At 44.9% G+C, this 17,102-nt stretch overlaps 2 protein-coding genes across 2 annotated transcripts; one reads left to right on the top strand and one right to left on the bottom strand.

Moving 5' to 3' along the window:
• Positions 1-22: 22 nt before the first annotated feature.
• Positions 23-16,655, bottom strand: Nasp (Nuclear autoantigenic sperm protein). Its single transcript, XM_076436832.1, has 3 exons — positions 16,444-16,655; positions 978-1,715; positions 23-892 (listed from the first exon to the last, which is right to left on the bottom strand). The coding sequence occupies exons 2-3, from the start codon at positions 1,713-1,715 to the stop codon at positions 233-235; spliced, it is 1,398 nt and encodes a 465-aa protein (XP_076292947.1). The 5' UTR covers positions 16,444-16,655; the 3' UTR covers positions 23-232.
• LOC143215082 (uncharacterized) lies at positions 3,964-15,556 on the top strand. Its single transcript, XM_076436854.1, has 5 exons — positions 3,964-4,147; positions 7,191-7,409; positions 12,031-12,138; positions 12,482-12,619; positions 13,345-15,556. Exons 1-5 carry the CDS (start codon positions 4,069-4,071, stop codon positions 13,602-13,604), a joined length of 804 nt encoding a protein of 267 aa, XP_076292969.1. The 5' UTR covers positions 3,964-4,068; the 3' UTR covers positions 13,605-15,556.
• Positions 16,656-17,102: the final 447 nt, after the last annotated feature.

Below are 17,102 nucleotides of genomic sequence, written 5' to 3'. Positions count from 1 at the left end.
ACGGCTGTCGCACATTGTGAAGTCTCTCTCTCTCTCTCTCTCTCTCTCTCTCTCTCTCTCTCTCTCTCTCTCTCTCTCTCTCTCTCTCTGCCTGTCTGTATCGTTAGATGCAATGTATTTAACCCTATCTTGGTCCAACCCTTCGAATTTTCAGAGCGGTACAGTTTTTAGTAAATCACCCCGCGAAACATAGCAACGATTAAGAGTGTTCCAGACTGCACCGAACCAGTCTTCAAACAGCTTTTTCCGGCGTCGGTTTTTTGCAGGGCGAAGGGGTCTCCGTGGTCTCTTGCTCATCAGCTTTCCGCTTTTTGCGCACTAAGTGGGATATATCGCTGGCTGGCTTTTGGACTTTCGGGCTGGAACCAGAATCGCTACCGCTGGGACCGGCTCCGTTCGAACATCCCCCAGCGACTTTGCTTTTAATACCCTCTATCACCATCTTGCAGGCCTCCTGTTTGAAATCCTTCATGTCTGAGATCTTTTCTCTAATTTCCGGCAGCAGTTCCTTCAGCTCCTGTATCTCTCCTTCGACGGTATAGAACGAGTCTTCGGTTTTCGGCGGTTCTTTGATCTCTTCCAGCTCTTTAATGCGAGCCTCCAACAGCTCGGTGGCTTTGTTGAACTCTTCTATGCTGGAATCGAACTCGTTGCCCAGAGAATGTGCCAGCGCCAGTTGGTAGTGGATCTCTGCTATCGCCCGTGGCTCGTGTGGCTCTATCTGCTCCAGAAGCTCCAAACACTTGTGTAGATCGTTCAGAGCACCCTGGAAGTTCCCTCCTTCCATAGCCACTTCCCCTAGCAGTCGATAAGCGTCGGCTAGAAGCTTCCAGCCGGGTTCTCCTCGCTTGATCAACACCAGCTTCGCTAACTCCAGGACCTCCCATGCTACCTATAATCGGAACAGCACTTTGTAATCGATATAACACTAGAGTAAATAATTACTATTCCGTTCAAGAAAAGAATTTTCCATTTACCTGTAAATTGTTGACTTCATCCTCCTCGTCCTCCTTCCCAATGTCCTCGGCATCCTCCTCCCCGTTTTTCTTCAGATCCCCGTTGTGTTCGGTGGAGCAGGACGGTCCATTCGCATGATTCGTCTCCTTGCTAGAGCCAGGTACAGTTTTCTCCTCTTCCTTCTGCTTTTGCTCAACTTTCTCCTCGGTCTTCTTCGAATCTGACTTCTCCGGTTCTTGTTTCTCGCTGCTCGCCTCTGTTTTCTCTTCTTTCTTCTTTGATTCTGACTTTGTTGTTTCTTCTACGTCATCTTTCTTTGGTTCCTCTGCTTCTGTCTTTGCCGGCTCCTCCGCTTTTGGTTTCTCGGTTTTAGCCTCCGTCGAACTTTGCACCTTTCCCTCGGCAGCTGCAGCATCCTCTTCCTCTTCGTCGTCTTTCTCGTCCACATTGCTCAGCTTTTCGTCGTCACCTTCCTCCTCGTCGTCGTCGTCCTCCTCTTCAGCGTCTTCTGACCCTGGCACTCCACCACCTAAGACTCCTGCCTCTTCTCTAGCCAAACCGAGAAGCGCACGACCATACAGGAGATAGGGTTCACCGAGCTCGTCCGCTGTGTCCCCGTGCTTCTCTACCAGCAGCTGGCAGGCTTGCGCCAACGTGGTCACAGCCATGGTGTAATCCCGCACTAACAGGTGCCGTTTCCCGTGGGAGATCGCAGTTGCTGCGTCGGTGAATGCTGCACTCTCGGCGACGTCAGCCATCTGCAACGCGAACATGTTTTCGTTATGTGGGGGCCGCGAACCAGTTAGCGTTTTACGTCTCTCACCGTTTTCCTCTTTCATTTCACCATGTACTATTATTTTCTCATTTTCTTTTTAACACGTTAGTTTTTTTACCACGTTTTTATTATCTCGCTTTTTTGTCTGTCTGTCTGTCTGTTTGTTTGTTTGTTCGGTACAAATTTTGCAATTGATTTTAAACTAACTTCCCGATGAGCTAGAGACTTGAAATTTTAAACATAGCTCAGAACTGGATGACAATGCAATATTTAAAAAAATTTTTTTAAAAAAGCCTATGCGTTTAGAAGATATAAATTGTTAAAAAATTTAACCGCTACACTCCCCCCCCCGCGCGTGTTTTTAAAAAATTTATTTTTACTTAAATAATTTTATACAAAAATTTACAGTAATGAATACACACATCAAAGAACATGCTCATGGAAGTATGGACACTTGAAAATTATGTGCTGAGATTTTTTTCTTCAACTATTCTGATTGCATTGACACTTTTACTTTTGTATAAAAATATAATTATTACGCTATAAGACGTTAGACGCAGACGGTTAACGTTGTTGTCAAACGATGTTAATATCGGATAATACTGTCGTCGACTGAAGTCATTTCGGTCAAAGTCGTTTTCGGCAAAGTTATTGTCGGTGAAACCTGCGTCGGTGATTTTTATGGGACTCCTTGTAACAGTCTCCAGACCTGGGTTTTAGAATCGGGCCGGTTTTTTCTAACGCATACAAAAATTTATGTATATTATTATTATACATATATTTATGTGTGTTACCTAAGAAACTGACTTGTTATTTGGCAAACGAAGGGTGACAAGATAAAGATATTTTATGCGTACAAGTCATGAATGATTATTTTAACTTGTTAACCAAGTGTCCATACCTCCATGAGCGTTCTCTCCATAGCGATTGTTCAATTCGCGTAGAACAGAAGCGGACTCTTTCAGCGGATCATTCGCCCACGACGCCTATCCAACACTTTACGTCGTCACGCAATTAATACCTGAACGTAGCAGTCCGCCCACGCACGGTACGTGTCACACTCTTCACGAGAGACAATATTGTGGATATCCAGCAAATGAAATTCACCGACGTCAACGGTAACTTATCGAAAATCCGACGCGGAGAAAACGTCAGGAGAATTGAATGGAATGGTCCTTTAACAACTAGGTTCTTCTATGTACATATATCTGAACAGGATTCGGGTAACAGAACCGCAGTGAGACGAATGCGACAGGATCGTTGGGGGCCGAACCATTGTGCATCCTGACTGCAATACGGCTCATGGAATACAAACTGAATTAGCAAACTGTTGGAACTTGTTAAGGCATGGATCTCCTCTGGAGAACGGATTACCCTAAGGCCAGTTGCCTTGTCTAATCAAGCGATTATTCAGCTAGAGCAGGTTCCAGGATGACGATAAGAAGGACAAACAAAGCTTGTAGAGAAAAATCTTTCGTACTACTTCGATGCGGGTCTCACCTAAAATCAAAGACTAAAGAGGATTAAACTACAGAGTTTAAGGCCTCTTTATGTCCTGTGAAGCTGGAGCTATAAGCCCTTGAAAGTTCCATCTCCAGAGAGTTCTCTCGCTTACGGTCTTTCTAATTTTCAAAAAGGAATGAAATTCCACAAAAGAACACTCGGGGGTTTCAGTCTTCAATTATATTATAATACTACATAATTAATAATTATAATTCTTAAATTTGTTTAACCTCTTCGCAATTTTGAATTTCATCTACAAATGCATAAAACCGATTACGGACAAACAGCAGACAGATCGTGCGTCAAGAAGCTCTCGTCAGAGAATGACTTTGCCTTTGTCGGCACGGGGCACGGGGTCAATCGGCACCCTTGTGCGATACAACAGTTTGGAAGAGTTTTTCTTTGCTCTGGAAAGTTGAAACGTATGCCATCCGCAATGTCAGCGTCGAGGGTGATACATAAGTCGATCGCCGCGTCTGACCATTTCGGATCGGGGATTCGTGGTCGGAAAGGGCAACCGGAGACTGTGCGATCGGAGAAGGACAAGGGAAAGAGACGAAGGAAAAGCAGTCGGAAGGGTGGAGGAAAACGGCTGCGAAGGAGCAGGAGCGGGTTGTCCGCAGCATCCGGGTGGGGTGGCCGGTCGGGGTGGTAGGTCGGTCGATTTTCGTGCGCTTCGACGCAGAACGGAGATGGCGTGCTGGTCGTTCGCCCTCCTCGAGGCTCGAGGCTTCAGGGGGTGTCGATCGGTCAGTGCGTAACTGGCGGCTGTTGGTGCGGTGTGCGAGGTTTCAGTGGGTTGCCAGCGGTCGCCCTGGGCACCACCTGCACGGATGGAGCCTACCCGTGTACCCAGGGCCCCTGATCCACGTCTCGTTTTCCTCGTTGGCACGCTAGCTCTCACCTTCGCAGGTAAACAGAACCCCCTACCCCTACTCCTACCCCCTAAGCCCCCTTAGCCTTAAACGATCCTCAACAACCGCCCCCCCCCACCCAAAAAAAATCATTGCATTCCGTTCCGGGGCGCCTTCTTTTGTTATTGTTTTGCGGTGGTCATCAACCGGCCAGATCGCACACAATTCCGCGGAATAATAGTAATATCTTTTGTACATTAATTTATGTACCAGTTAGTGAAAGGTCTTCTTTTGTTTGTTTGGTCTCGCGACATGTGGAGTTCGCGATCAGCTGATCGGATCGCGATCAGCTGCATTCTTTGCACGTTTCTTTGGAAGTTCGTGGGGGGTTGTTCTACGGGAGATTTTCTGGACTAATTGGGATGTCTGTTGCGTAATGAACGTGTTAAAGAAATTCATTCGACCATTTCCCACGAAAGCGACGGTGGTGTATAGCTTTGATTATTGTGAGAGGAATCAAGATCCGAAATAGATCGCTTGACAGTGGCACGTTCGGCGTTAATAGACAATATTAACCGTGTGAATCGGTATGCCAATTAACTTCCCATTCCAATCAGCCACAAGCGAATGATAGCTTGGAATCGATGTCCTGGAGAGCACGTGGACATGTATGTATGTATTGCAAGCATAGCAACTTCCTACAGTACGTAGTACAGGTGCTGAAATATAGATATCCTGCGGGTTTTTGGGATCCCTTGCCCTTGGGATCTCTTTCTTTCAAAGACAATTTCTGCAACCTCGTCAAATCTGATATAAATCCTGTGTTTTTACTGCATCGTGGAACGCGATTGTCAAGCAGCGTTCGCTGTTTTGCCAAGCAACACAAAGGACAAATAAGCATCGAAACAGTTAATTAACCCTTAGCACTCGAGTGATGAGCCAGAGTGACCACTAAAAATTGCAGTATCATTATTCAAAATATTGTTTACGTTACTAAACATTTAAGTCTTGCATGAGGTATTATATCAGTTTCGTTTCCCTAAAATGAAAGAAATTATATAGAATGGAATTATTCTGGGTCGGAAAAAATGTTGAATTTTCCAGTTAAAATAATAGCTCCGAGAGTGCAAAGGGTTAATATATTATTATATATTATATACGAAGAGTGCGGATTTGATGAATAAACGAGCAGCGACAGAAAAAGGACTTCGAAAGGTCGAGATTTGTATAAAGGTCCGATCGGAGTGAGCAATATGTACATATCTTGTCTAATAATGGCTGCAAGCGGATAACATCCATCCTCGATAGTCGCGGCACAACCTTCGGTGGTTTTCCAGCTAATCGTGCCATCTGAACGCAATCAATCCGACACGATTCACCGCCGATCTGTAAAAACACGACGAGGATCGCCATCGTTTTTTCTCCAAGTCATCGTCGACGAGTCTTCGAGCTGACGCCAAGCTCATTAACGTTCTCCTCCATCGACACCGGTGGTTGAACACGGTCAGCAACCACCGGTTGAACTCGTTGCAGTTGGATCGTGCACTTTTTTTTCAACAGAGGGAGGATATGGTCACTCGAAACAAGCGTTTCCACGCTCGAGGGCTCTCGCTCGAGCGACAGCCACTGGGATTCCTTATGCCTTATGCGATAAAATGTCATATCGTGCAGACTGTCTGGCTGTGGCACTCGCCGGTTACCTCTCGTTGATCTTTGGCTATAGCATTAACCCACTGACAGTTTAATCGGCCAACGGATAGCCGAGCTTAGTGCCGCGAGCTTTATCATCTTTGATTCTCGTCGCTCGGAAACGATTCACAATGTCTCTGTACTTTCGAAAAACTTTCAAAAGTTACTGATTTTTATTAGACTGCCAAAAGATTAAACAACCACATTTTAATCGTACATCGACAGTTTTCAGAAGTAGAATCTTTCCCAGCAGGAATGAAGCGTTAATGGCTCACAATCAGTAGTACAAGCCGGTGCATGGTCACACGCGGTCGCTGGAGTCTTGGCGGTCTGTCCCTCGTGATTAGACGCCGCGCCGCGCCACTGCGAACGTTATCCGATTGAATTTTCTGCAGTAATTGCCAGCTGTGAATTCCTGTTATACTCAGATTTTAATATTCCCTTGCGAATATTCGATTTCCGATCCCGTGTCATCAATTCCTTTCCATTTTCCCAAGGAGAACTGTGCATTCGTCTTCCGAAGTGAACGTCGTCGCTAGGCTTCTCGCCAATGGAAACAGAGAGTTACTTTGTGGGGAGGCCAGACAAAGGGGTTCGGTATTCAATGTTCCGGATTCTTCGGATTCGAAAAATCCGAATCCCCGTGCGTTTACGGGGGAGATAAATGTACGCGGGGATCGCAGACGAGGTCCGCTTTGTCCGGAACGACGTAATCCCCGGATCTAACTACATATTCCGGTATTCCGCAAGATCCTCCGAATCCTCTTGGGTATCTATCGAGAATATTCGGTGGCGCGCGAGAGAACAGCTTCCTCTGGATCATTCCGGCCGAGTTTTTCGAATCTCCGTGACGCGACGGGATCCTTTGGAAACCGGGACCGGCACTCCGTTCAAAGGTTCTGTAAAGGTGAGCGCATACTAGATGGTCGCGGGAAGGCCGCGGGAAGGCCAAAGCCGCCGATGGACGCCCAAAGCCGCCGATGGACGTCCATGCGGCAAGGGAGCAGGGCTACCTGCTGTGCGTGGCAGAAAAAAAGGTCTCCGTGGGCTCCCCACCTCTTTTAGGGAAAGGGACCTTTCTTTCAGGGAGCCCTGCTCCCTGCTGTGGAGCCGTCGGCCCGCTAGAGATTTCTTCCCGCGTGGACGTCCATCGGCGGCCTTGGGCGTCCATCGGCGGCTTTGGCCTTCCCGCGGCCTTCCCTCGACCATCTAGTATGCGCTCACCTTTACTCTTCCCGCGCTGTGCCGCACCGCGCCGTTCACATTATTCTCGCACACTACATACCGCGAGCTAAGCCCGTCTTCAAAGAGAGTTAGAATAACGAGGCCACTCGGACACAAAAGAGAAAAGAGATGAAGCCGATCTCGCAAACTCGAAGTTGCGAATAGATTCCTCGATCTTTCTGTTGCAGCGACCGGCCTGCTATGCGGCGCGATCATGTCCGATCATTGGGAGGAAATTAATTGGAACAAGGCAGCTCTGACACACGCCAACGTCACCCTCACGTGGTACCTGGATGGACAGGTGGCTATGCTGGAGAACGGACATCGGAATCATCGGCCAGGAAGACGACCCACCTTTCTGGTGCCCATGTATGGTGGAATTTGGATCATGTGCGTCTCCCTAACTGGTAAGTCAGTGTTAATCTGTAGACAATCTTCTCGAAGCATCCGTTTTACAGTGTAATATTGGAGTTTAATTGTAGCGAATATTTTATTCGAGATTTATCGCGCAGAAGATCCTTCTTATTAAACTTTCTTGGTTGTATGTAATATAATATATTAGGCAATATCAGATAAAACAATGAGGGATTCTCTTTCTTCTTCAACGTTCTGTTCCATTTTGGTCGTACATATAAAGTCCGCGTGGGGCTTCCGTAATATCGTATCGACGCGGAAGTGCCATTTCCTGGACGTTCCTATTTTCGATCAAATATTAGGCTCGGTTCAAATATTCGCGTCACTGGTTCCAACTTCCCACGCCATTCTTGCAGAACCTAAGAGCCCTTTCGAGCATCTGTGCCATCATATTGACTTGGCTAACAATAAGATGCCATTTATTTTCGATAGAAATATCCATATTTTAGACAAAATTTAATATTTTCCACCCTTGTTTAACCTCCTACAGCATTCTTGTCGTACACGAGGTCCATGTGGGGTTTTTGCGACAAATCAAATATTTGCCATCACTTTCCGACGTGCCACGGCCATTCTTGCGGTACTTAAAAGCCTTGTCGAGCTTTTGTGCTAGTATATTGACTTAGCTGAAGCGCCATTTTTTCCCTTTCATACTTGACGATGTAATATTGGGTTCAACAATCCCTTGTACAATTTTTATCGTGCAAAAGACAACGCACAACCATTGAAAAAAGATTAATTAGTCGTTTTCATACCGTGTATGTAATCTCTTCGAATCCAACTGGCCACTTGTGAAGCTAAAAATTGTAACCCGCTCGCCCGTATTAATTCGAGCGTAATTACCCATTACATAGCACGTTCCTCTAATCGATTTCGAATTCCGGCAATCATTTCATAGAAAAATCGCGACTCTCACGTGACGGTTGTCGGTGTATAAACTATACAATAGCACACGTACGATGGACACAAGAAAATACGGAAATTTCAACTAGTTAATATTTGATATGATAACGATGGATCATTTCAAAATTTATCGGTATATTTGACTTTTACAAAAATCAGAGTAAATGATTCCACGACTTTTGGCCGGTAGTGTAAACTCGAAGGAAGGCATTCGGTTGCGGTGGCGTCGATGATATTTATGGAGGATCGATCGATCCATCGTGCACAGGACCTGAATGATACACTTTCTGCCCCCGTAATCGCGGCGCGGCGCGGCGCGGCGCCGCGCCGTATCTGTACCGACTGCGAAATGCGTTCTATAGAAGGCCACCACCTTGACTCTGACTCACAGAGGGTTATCGATCAGTCGATTACGATCTGAAACACCGTGCAACGTCGAGGCATGCCGCCGTGACCGTGAACATCTTCGATGTTCCTTCGTCCCGAAGTTCCTGCCAATCACTTTTACCTTCTCTCGAACCTTAGAGAGGAAGAAGCCCCTATCCTATCCGAACCGATGCAAACTTTTCCTTGATCCAACAATAACCGATTAATAAGCAGCCTTGTATAATATCGAGACCATGCGATCAAAAGTTTTGCGTGAAACCGCTCGTTTCGTCGCAATCTTCGAGATCTTTCCTGCTAAAATTACCACGGGCTTAATAAAATTTTAACATTTAAACGTTGATCTCGTTGCGATAATTATTGTGGAGCACCTTATTTTCTTTGCTTCTTACTAGCAAAGCTTTCGGTACGGGTTCAGAAACAAACAACTAACTTGTCTTCCTGTTACAGATTTGTGATTTAAGAATGCATTAAAAAATGAGAAAAATTCGAGATTTATGCGGTAGAAAATAGCGTTAGATGTTCAAGGAAGCTACTCGAGTTGCGTCAGAAGGAGCCTCGCGCAGGATCGCGTGCTTTAGCATTTCTCCGTCAAAGAACAGTTTTAATGATGAACGGGGCAGCTTCTTGTTAGTCCCCGCGTTCATTTTCAGCCGCTAATTGTCCGACTGTTTCTTTTTGTCTTCGGATGAACAAAAAGCAACGTCGAGAACCACCGTGAACGTCGAATGTAAAAGGGACACGTGAGGCATTCAGCGGTTACTCGAGCTTAATTACGGCGACGCTGTTAATCAACGTGTCTGTCGTTTCATTATCGTAAAACGCGAAGCTGTCGTCGTGCACGTTTTTTCGCGACACGCGACCTTAAAGATCCGTCTGTCATTGTTTCTTGAGACGCGTCGGATGTCTTTAGTCAAACGGAGTTCAGGTTTTGCTCGAGAATTTGTAGATAAAGCTGCTGGGAGGAAACAGGTCGTGGAAAAGTACGAAAGGGTGTGACGCCGTCGACGAAAATACTATCTACTGCGGGGATTATAGTCTCTCGTAACACGCAGTGGGGTGGTTCACCTAATCAATTAATTTTCTCTGACGAGTACATATGTATACAGCTTTTACTCCTGTGATTAGGTAAACGAATTTGCTAGGTTGAGTCTTTATCGAATTGTACTCAGTCTGTGATCAAATTTTTCGAGCTAATTTTCGCTTTGTTCTTATTTTCGAAAAGTGGGGAAGGGAAGAGATCCTAAGCACGCGATCGATTACGTATGTAGTGTCGAATTGGGTTCGTTGGCCAAGATATCCGAATAATTTCGTCAATGGTGGAACGAAGAGTCTGATTTCGGCTCTTTCTGCAATTTCGAGTAGTTCGCAATGAAAGCAGATAATAATTAGACGTTTCCCAGCGATGCAGCAAACGAAATCGATAACAGGATTATCAATTTGTGCGGACCGGGTAACGAGCAACTCTATTAGTCTCGGCGTTCAAGCCGTATCGGTTCGTTAACGTTGGCGAAACGTTCTCGTTAACCGCGATATCCCGCGCGTCAGGATTTCGGTGCACGCAGCCTGTTAATTTGCGGGGGCGGCTTTTTATCCTGACCTTCGAGAGCCGGTCCGAGGAGTCACACGTGCGCGCGCGCACAGGAATCATTTTTTTCATTTCCATTGTTTTTCGGAAAGTTACACTCTCCCTCTGATGGCTCCCGGTCACGCCAGGCACGAAATATTGCCGCGTGCCACAGACGATGAACATGTACTGCTCGACCTTCCCATGAAAATCAACCAATACATATGTAGTTCTAAACACATAAATCCTGAAGCAATTTTCTGACGACAGACTCTCTGTCTTCTTCCCTCGCGCGCTTGTAATTTACATCTCAATCGTGTTTTGCCACGTGCTGTCGCGTTGTAAACGAGTTCGAGGATTAATGTCCGAGAATGTTCATTAGGAAAAAGAAATACAATTAATCTGACTCTAGAAAATTGTTCGAGATACGCAACCTTACGAGATATACATATGTATACTGTATACAATGTACATATGTAATCGGTTGTCCCAAAAGTTTCTGTCGCGACGTGACCATTAAGATGGCGAAAACTGCCCTTAGAGGCTGACCAAGAAAAACCTCTTTGAGTAAAATGTCAGCCCTTTAGCTTTCCCGCGGGACTAGTTAGAGGGTAAATTAGATTTTGCGCTTACGCGGGAATTTCGACGCGGGCAGTGTGCAAATCGGGGTAAACAGATAGAAATGAATAATTGTTCAGGAATCGTCTGGCGGATGGCACTGTCGAGCAGCGCGATGAGTATTGAAACACAATCGGGCCCGGCTGGGACGATATTCGTCGAGCGTGGGCGTGCACCCGCCTATAAATTGCAATTCCGTGGAACGCCGATCGATCGCCCCATGGTATGACAACCGTTAACGACGGTCCATCTTTAATTATCCCGAGCAGCGAAGCGCGTTATTCGAGTCGGTAACGAGCAGGCGAGTTTCGAGGAGAGTAACCTAGACCTGGTGAACTTGGCTCCGCGATCTATTTCTGCTTCTGGATTTATTATTACTCGATGCCCGAAGTTTCCGCGGCCTCGTCCCCCACTTCCCTTTCTCCTTCCCCCCTTCCTGACATTTCACGGAAATCCGCGTTCAAGTTCATCCCTCTCTGTCTCGGATATCTGATATCGAAGCTCACGCTCGAGCAATTCCGCGATCACTATATGTATTATATTGTACATATGTCCCAAGTTAAGTGGACACTTCTAAGCTAATCAACCGTACGTGAAACAATCTGCGAAAGAGAGCCGAAAAATCGATCGACGCGACGACAATTAACCCATTCTCTCGTAATAACGAGTCTCACTCGCGACGCGGCGACGGAGACTGCGACAAATGGAATTGAATAGAATCTGGGCTTTTGGAAGCAGTATTTCGACATTTAACCTTTGACTGCATGTAACGAGTTCATCATCACTGATTTTATTGTCTCAATTTCGGTGGGTTCCTCTGAATTCCACGCTGAAATTTTAACGAGATGCGACCGGCTTATAATTTCGCGAATTGCCCGCGTAGTTACGGGAGCGTGGGGTTTTAATCGCTAGAAACGCAGGAAATTTGATTTCTCGATTAATTACGGCCACCGGATAAATTTGACGGGAGACCGGGCGCTTTTCAAATTTGTTGAAATTTAATTGTCGGAATGTGTTCCGGGGGATCGTTTAATTAATTAATTCGTGTCGCGAGGGCGGATAACGTGAGTTTTCCGGTCCCGCCTTGGAATTGGAAGCCGACTGCGCGATTGCCATTTCTTTTTCGCTTTCTCGGGTTTCAGAGGAGGAAATACGACTACTGGGTCAGGTAGGTTTCCCGCAGGGGAGATGCATTAACTACTTGACGCCTGACGAAGCCCACGAGGAGATTCGCGCCGCATGGCAAAACCGTGAGTATGATTGTCACCATCTTTCTTTTACCACGTACCCTCATCGATCTCGGCGCCAGTCGTGTACCCCTACTACATACTTCCATTCGCCATTCGGTGGAATCTGGTACACTGGTACATGCATACAATGATTTTCGATGACACGTGTCTCAAATCCCTGACGGAAAAATATTACATACACAGAATTTAGTGAATATCAAATCAATTGTGTCCATGTCGTTATTTAAATTGATCATTTACTCGAAATATGTATATTAGTATACTATGATAATTTCGAATTTAACTAATTAGAGATTATAGTATCATACACTCGGAAGTTTCTAGGTTTCTTTACTTCTTCCAGGGATGCAGAATCTGAGTATCTCCTGTTCTCTAGTCTGCTTGATCATTCTGGGCACCGCGGTTCTCATAGGATTTTTCGGACTGTGCAGACATCAGTTGTCCGCAGTGCTTGTCACAGGAGTGATGTACCTCTTGGCGGGTAAGTTGAACGATCTCGAAGAGAGGTCAACGGATAATCGCGTTGCCCGAGAAACGGTTTGTCGCGTTGCTGCGGTTGCGGTCAGCAAGCTCTGTGACCACCGTGAATTCCTAAGCACTCTCGCGAAGTCAACCGCAGAATAAGCGGTTTGTCTTGGAGAAGAAAGCCGGATATGTATTACGATAAATATGTATTGTATTCCACTGATTCACGCTTCCGCGCGTCAAACTGTCCCCCAATGTTTATTTTCTATAGACTATACAACAACGTTCGGATCGATAGGCGCGGGCTTTCAATTTACATTTCCCTGTTGAATATTGCATCCAATTGTAAGTCTCGAGGCGGTCTCATTTCAATTTCAATTTCAATTTCAATTCTAACGAGTCAATGGGACCTCGATAAGTTTTTACAAACGGAAAAACGGGGTGTTCTCTTGGACGCTTTTCGCGTCCGCTACGCCGCAAAAGGCAGGCAAACACTTCCTATCGCTGATAAGATGCTCTTACAATTAGATTCATAAAGCCTCGCGCCGCGCCGCGGAACCGTCTGTTCCCGTTACCTCCATTCAAAGAGATTTCCTCGATTCAAAAGGATGGGGATTCTAGGGAAATACATGATCCTACAGAGAGTCTTTAATGTAACCCGCAGTATGAAGCTTTGAAAAGAATTTCTATCAGGGGTGTGCGTCGAGATCAAAGATTCCTGACTTGGCGCAATTGTTGCAGCGACGTTCGCGCTGTTCACCCTGACGATAATTCATTTCAAGAGGGCCCAGGATCGGGAAGCAAGGATACTGGACGGCCCTGAAGACGGTGTGATCGGCGGACCTGTTCCCAGGAACGTGTTGAAGGCCAGACGGTTCAGCAGCTCGTGGAGCATGGATTTCGGATGGGGTGGCGTCACCCTATGCGCCCTCGCATCCGTCGCGTGGATATTGCTCAGCAAGATCATGCGATTCAGCCCCGTCGCCGCTATGATAGCGTAGCACTGGGGCGCCTCCGAGGTCTAAAAGGTCGTTTCCAAGAGTTACGATAGTGTGTTTCGATGTCGACGACCCTCTCGATGAGCCTGAACCGCGAGGGTAGAGGCGCGTTTTTCACAACAGGGGAAACAACGGGTCACCCCGAGAAGTTTCTGTCTGTTCCACTATACTTAATGCGAATCGGCCGGCCAAGATCACGGGGGAATTTTTCATTAGGCGATTCTTGATCGATCGAGCTCGCGGATTGTAATTAAGGGGGCCCCCGACTACGCGGCTGTTAAGCGTTAATTATATCAGGAACGGTAGGGAGTTTCTGCCAGAGACCAAGCCGGAGCTTGAACACTTGTAATATCGATTTTGGTTCTCGAAGAACCGAAGATTCCAACTGTTATCTGTTCCGGTTGCATTCTACATTGTGTATACACCATAATCGTTATTTTTTTGCTTCCAAAACGGTTCCTAGATGGGTTCCTGTATTCTATTTCAGTTTTCGGTAATCGATATCACTAAAATACATCGGTATTTGGTCTCTGGTTTCGACGCTAGTACATCTTGGGAATTTTCGACAGCTCCAGCAGAGCAGCGTGAAAAACGGGGCCAGGCACTGAAGCGAATTTTGAGAGTATTTTTTCAGAATCGAAATCACTACTGAACCGACCACCTCGAAGGCGGAAAACCGCGTTTTCACCGGCGGGTGAATGCGCGTTGCGTATTTATTTGCCTACCTGACAGACCTGACAGTAAGGCAAGGGAGGTAACGAGTACAATTTTTGTCCATCACTCAGAATGCAATGTTTTCTATAAATTTACCAAGTACATAATACCTAGTCTCCTTTAGGGGAAACAGCGAGTAAAGAACTATACGAACCAATAATATCCTGATCCTGGAGGAGCACACTTTCTTTTCTCCGAGTATTTTCGAAAATACTATCAAACATATACATAGTTTCAGCCTAAAAAGTCCAATCGCCTAGAAGAAATTACCGAAATATCATATTATTTTAGACCGAGAGAGCCAAGTGTGCTTCCTCAGGATGACTCTAATTGGTTTTTCAATTCCAAAGGTCTTTCCAAAGTATGGTTCTTTACTACGGAAGAAAATTATATGCGGATGCACAATTAAGAGACTATGCGTAGGTGAAACAGCTTTTTGGATCGAAGGAGTATTATATGTTATGATAGTTAGAACAGTGCGGAACGGTGTATACGTTTACCTCGGTTTCGATTTGCACACGGATTAGTCAATTAATGTGAAACCTCTGTCTATTTAGACACGTTTGTACCAGTCTCCGACGACCTATTTTTTTGTACAGTTGCAACGGATATCTTGTTCAGTTCCTTTCAGGAATCATCGGTTTGGATTTTCAAGTAGTTTCACAGGTTCTAGAAGCCTGAGGGATATTTGTTGAAATTTTGCTTGAGAAGTTTAACTACAGAGCATAATAAGATATAGATGCCTATAGCGTAATTCGATCGCCTTACGATTAGAGAGATAAGCATGTTTGTAACTTGCATAGTATAAGTAGCGTTCAAATTGTTCGAGCCAATGTAAGCAATGACACGCGTGTCTGCAAGAACACAGAAACCTTTAGCTTTTGCTACAACTTGTTACAGCGAAAAACGAGGACTTACACCAACAAAAAAAATGAAAAATGTATCGTACACCAGGGATTGTGAATTGCAATTCGTCCATTAAGATTTAAGAACTACAATGCTTTCGACGGGAGCATCCGATTGTACCCGGAGTTTGAGTTTTGTTGGTTGAACGAGAAAGCAACAGAGAGGAGAGCGTAAACGCATTCGAAACAAAACTTTCCTCCGGGTGTTGATTTCAACGAAGCGCATTTTTCTGATAATATTTTCTTGTCGTATTTTTTACCAGACCCTTGTTATTTGTTATATCAGAATTAATGTATCTGTGAAGTGCAATATAAATAATAAGCTATGTATAAACACAGATGCCCTTGACTTTTTGCTTTTTATCTATCCGAGTCGCAAAAAAGCATATCTCAGAATTCTTTTTTATTTGTAACGATATCGCTTTTACAAGAGCTTTGAAAATTGGTACAACAAACAGAGACGGCAAATATAGCTCGGATTAATCTGTTTCAAGAATAACACACTCGCGTATTACATATATCGTAAACGTTCTGGTCATTCTACAAAAATAGTTATAAATACAAAGTAACGTATTCTTAAATACATCTGAATCACGCTCGTATGGATTTGTACCGAGCTGTAGTTAGAAATAGAACGATTTACAGTAAACAATTTTAGCGAAACCTATACTGCGAATTCCAACGATTCAGAGGTTATAGAATGCAATAGTTGTACATATTTATTTAGTCTATATATTTAGCTTTAGCTGATTGTAGGTTATGTTTGTTAAACGGATTTCACAAAAATATGGAGCGATACGGCGAGGATTTGAACACGTGACCGGTCGTCTCGAATGTGTGTGTGTAACGCGGGACACGCTTATGGCTTATACACAGCGTTCAATAACATTCTAAATACATAAATACATATACACATGCACTCACCAACACGTCACGTCTGCTCATGGATTCGAATAGATTATATTTTTTGTAGTGGTAAATAACAAAGGTATTAGAAGCGTGAACCGATCGGAACTCGAGAATGTAACGTACAAAAATACACATCGCGCGTCGCGGCCAGTAATCTCCGTTGAAACCGTTCGAACACAGAAAGCAACCTTATTTTTCGAACCTCTGTTCGAAGTATTAGCCCGTTAAAATCGTTATTTCTGGGAATACCATTGGTTATACGTTCGAGAAAACAATGCTGCGAAAAAACTATCAAGAGAATGCTCTCCTCTTACCTTGAATTTGTTGGTTTAACGGGTGTGCTTGACGGTTTCTTAACGCGCCAGACACACTTTCACTGTTTCTTCGGGGCTTCGTGCGGGTAATTTTGGTTTTCTGCAGGCTCGATTCAATCGTTCGAACGTAAACTTTATGTACAAAAAGCTAGGAAGATTGAATGGAACGGAACGACCGTTATTCCAAACAACGGTTTATTACCGGCACGGCACGCGTACACTTGTGCGAGCGTCGAGCACACAGAAGCAAGGCGGATGCACCGATGTGAACGATACGCTCGATGCGCACGCGCCCTAGTTTTGCCGCCATTTCTCACCTAAAGGCGGGATTGGTTTGTCTTCGTAATATAACAAGCCGTTTAACAAATCAATTGTTTATTCGGTTTATTCTACCGGTACTGATTCTACATTAAACAAAACCGAATGCGATTTATTTCATTGTTAAGTACGTAACAAATGAAATCTTGAGTGTTGGTTTCATTGTTTTGAACGGGTTCTAAGCAACATGCGTCCTGCTCTAGTTCGATATATCGAACTAGATATAGATAGGATCATAAATCTTTTATAAATACATTTTACGTGGTTTTTCGATTATGGTTACTATTCTGGGAACGGTAAAATATGAATAGAATGAGAATACAAAAGGTAAAATATATTAT

This window comes from Lasioglossum baleicum, chromosome 13 (genome assembly GCF_051020765.1).
Source record: "Lasioglossum baleicum chromosome 13, iyLasBale1, whole genome shotgun sequence".
In the NCBI taxonomy this organism is placed as follows: domain Eukaryota; kingdom Metazoa; phylum Arthropoda; class Insecta; order Hymenoptera; family Halictidae; genus Lasioglossum; species Lasioglossum baleicum.
This window is presented reverse-complemented; position numbering and strand designations above follow the sequence as displayed.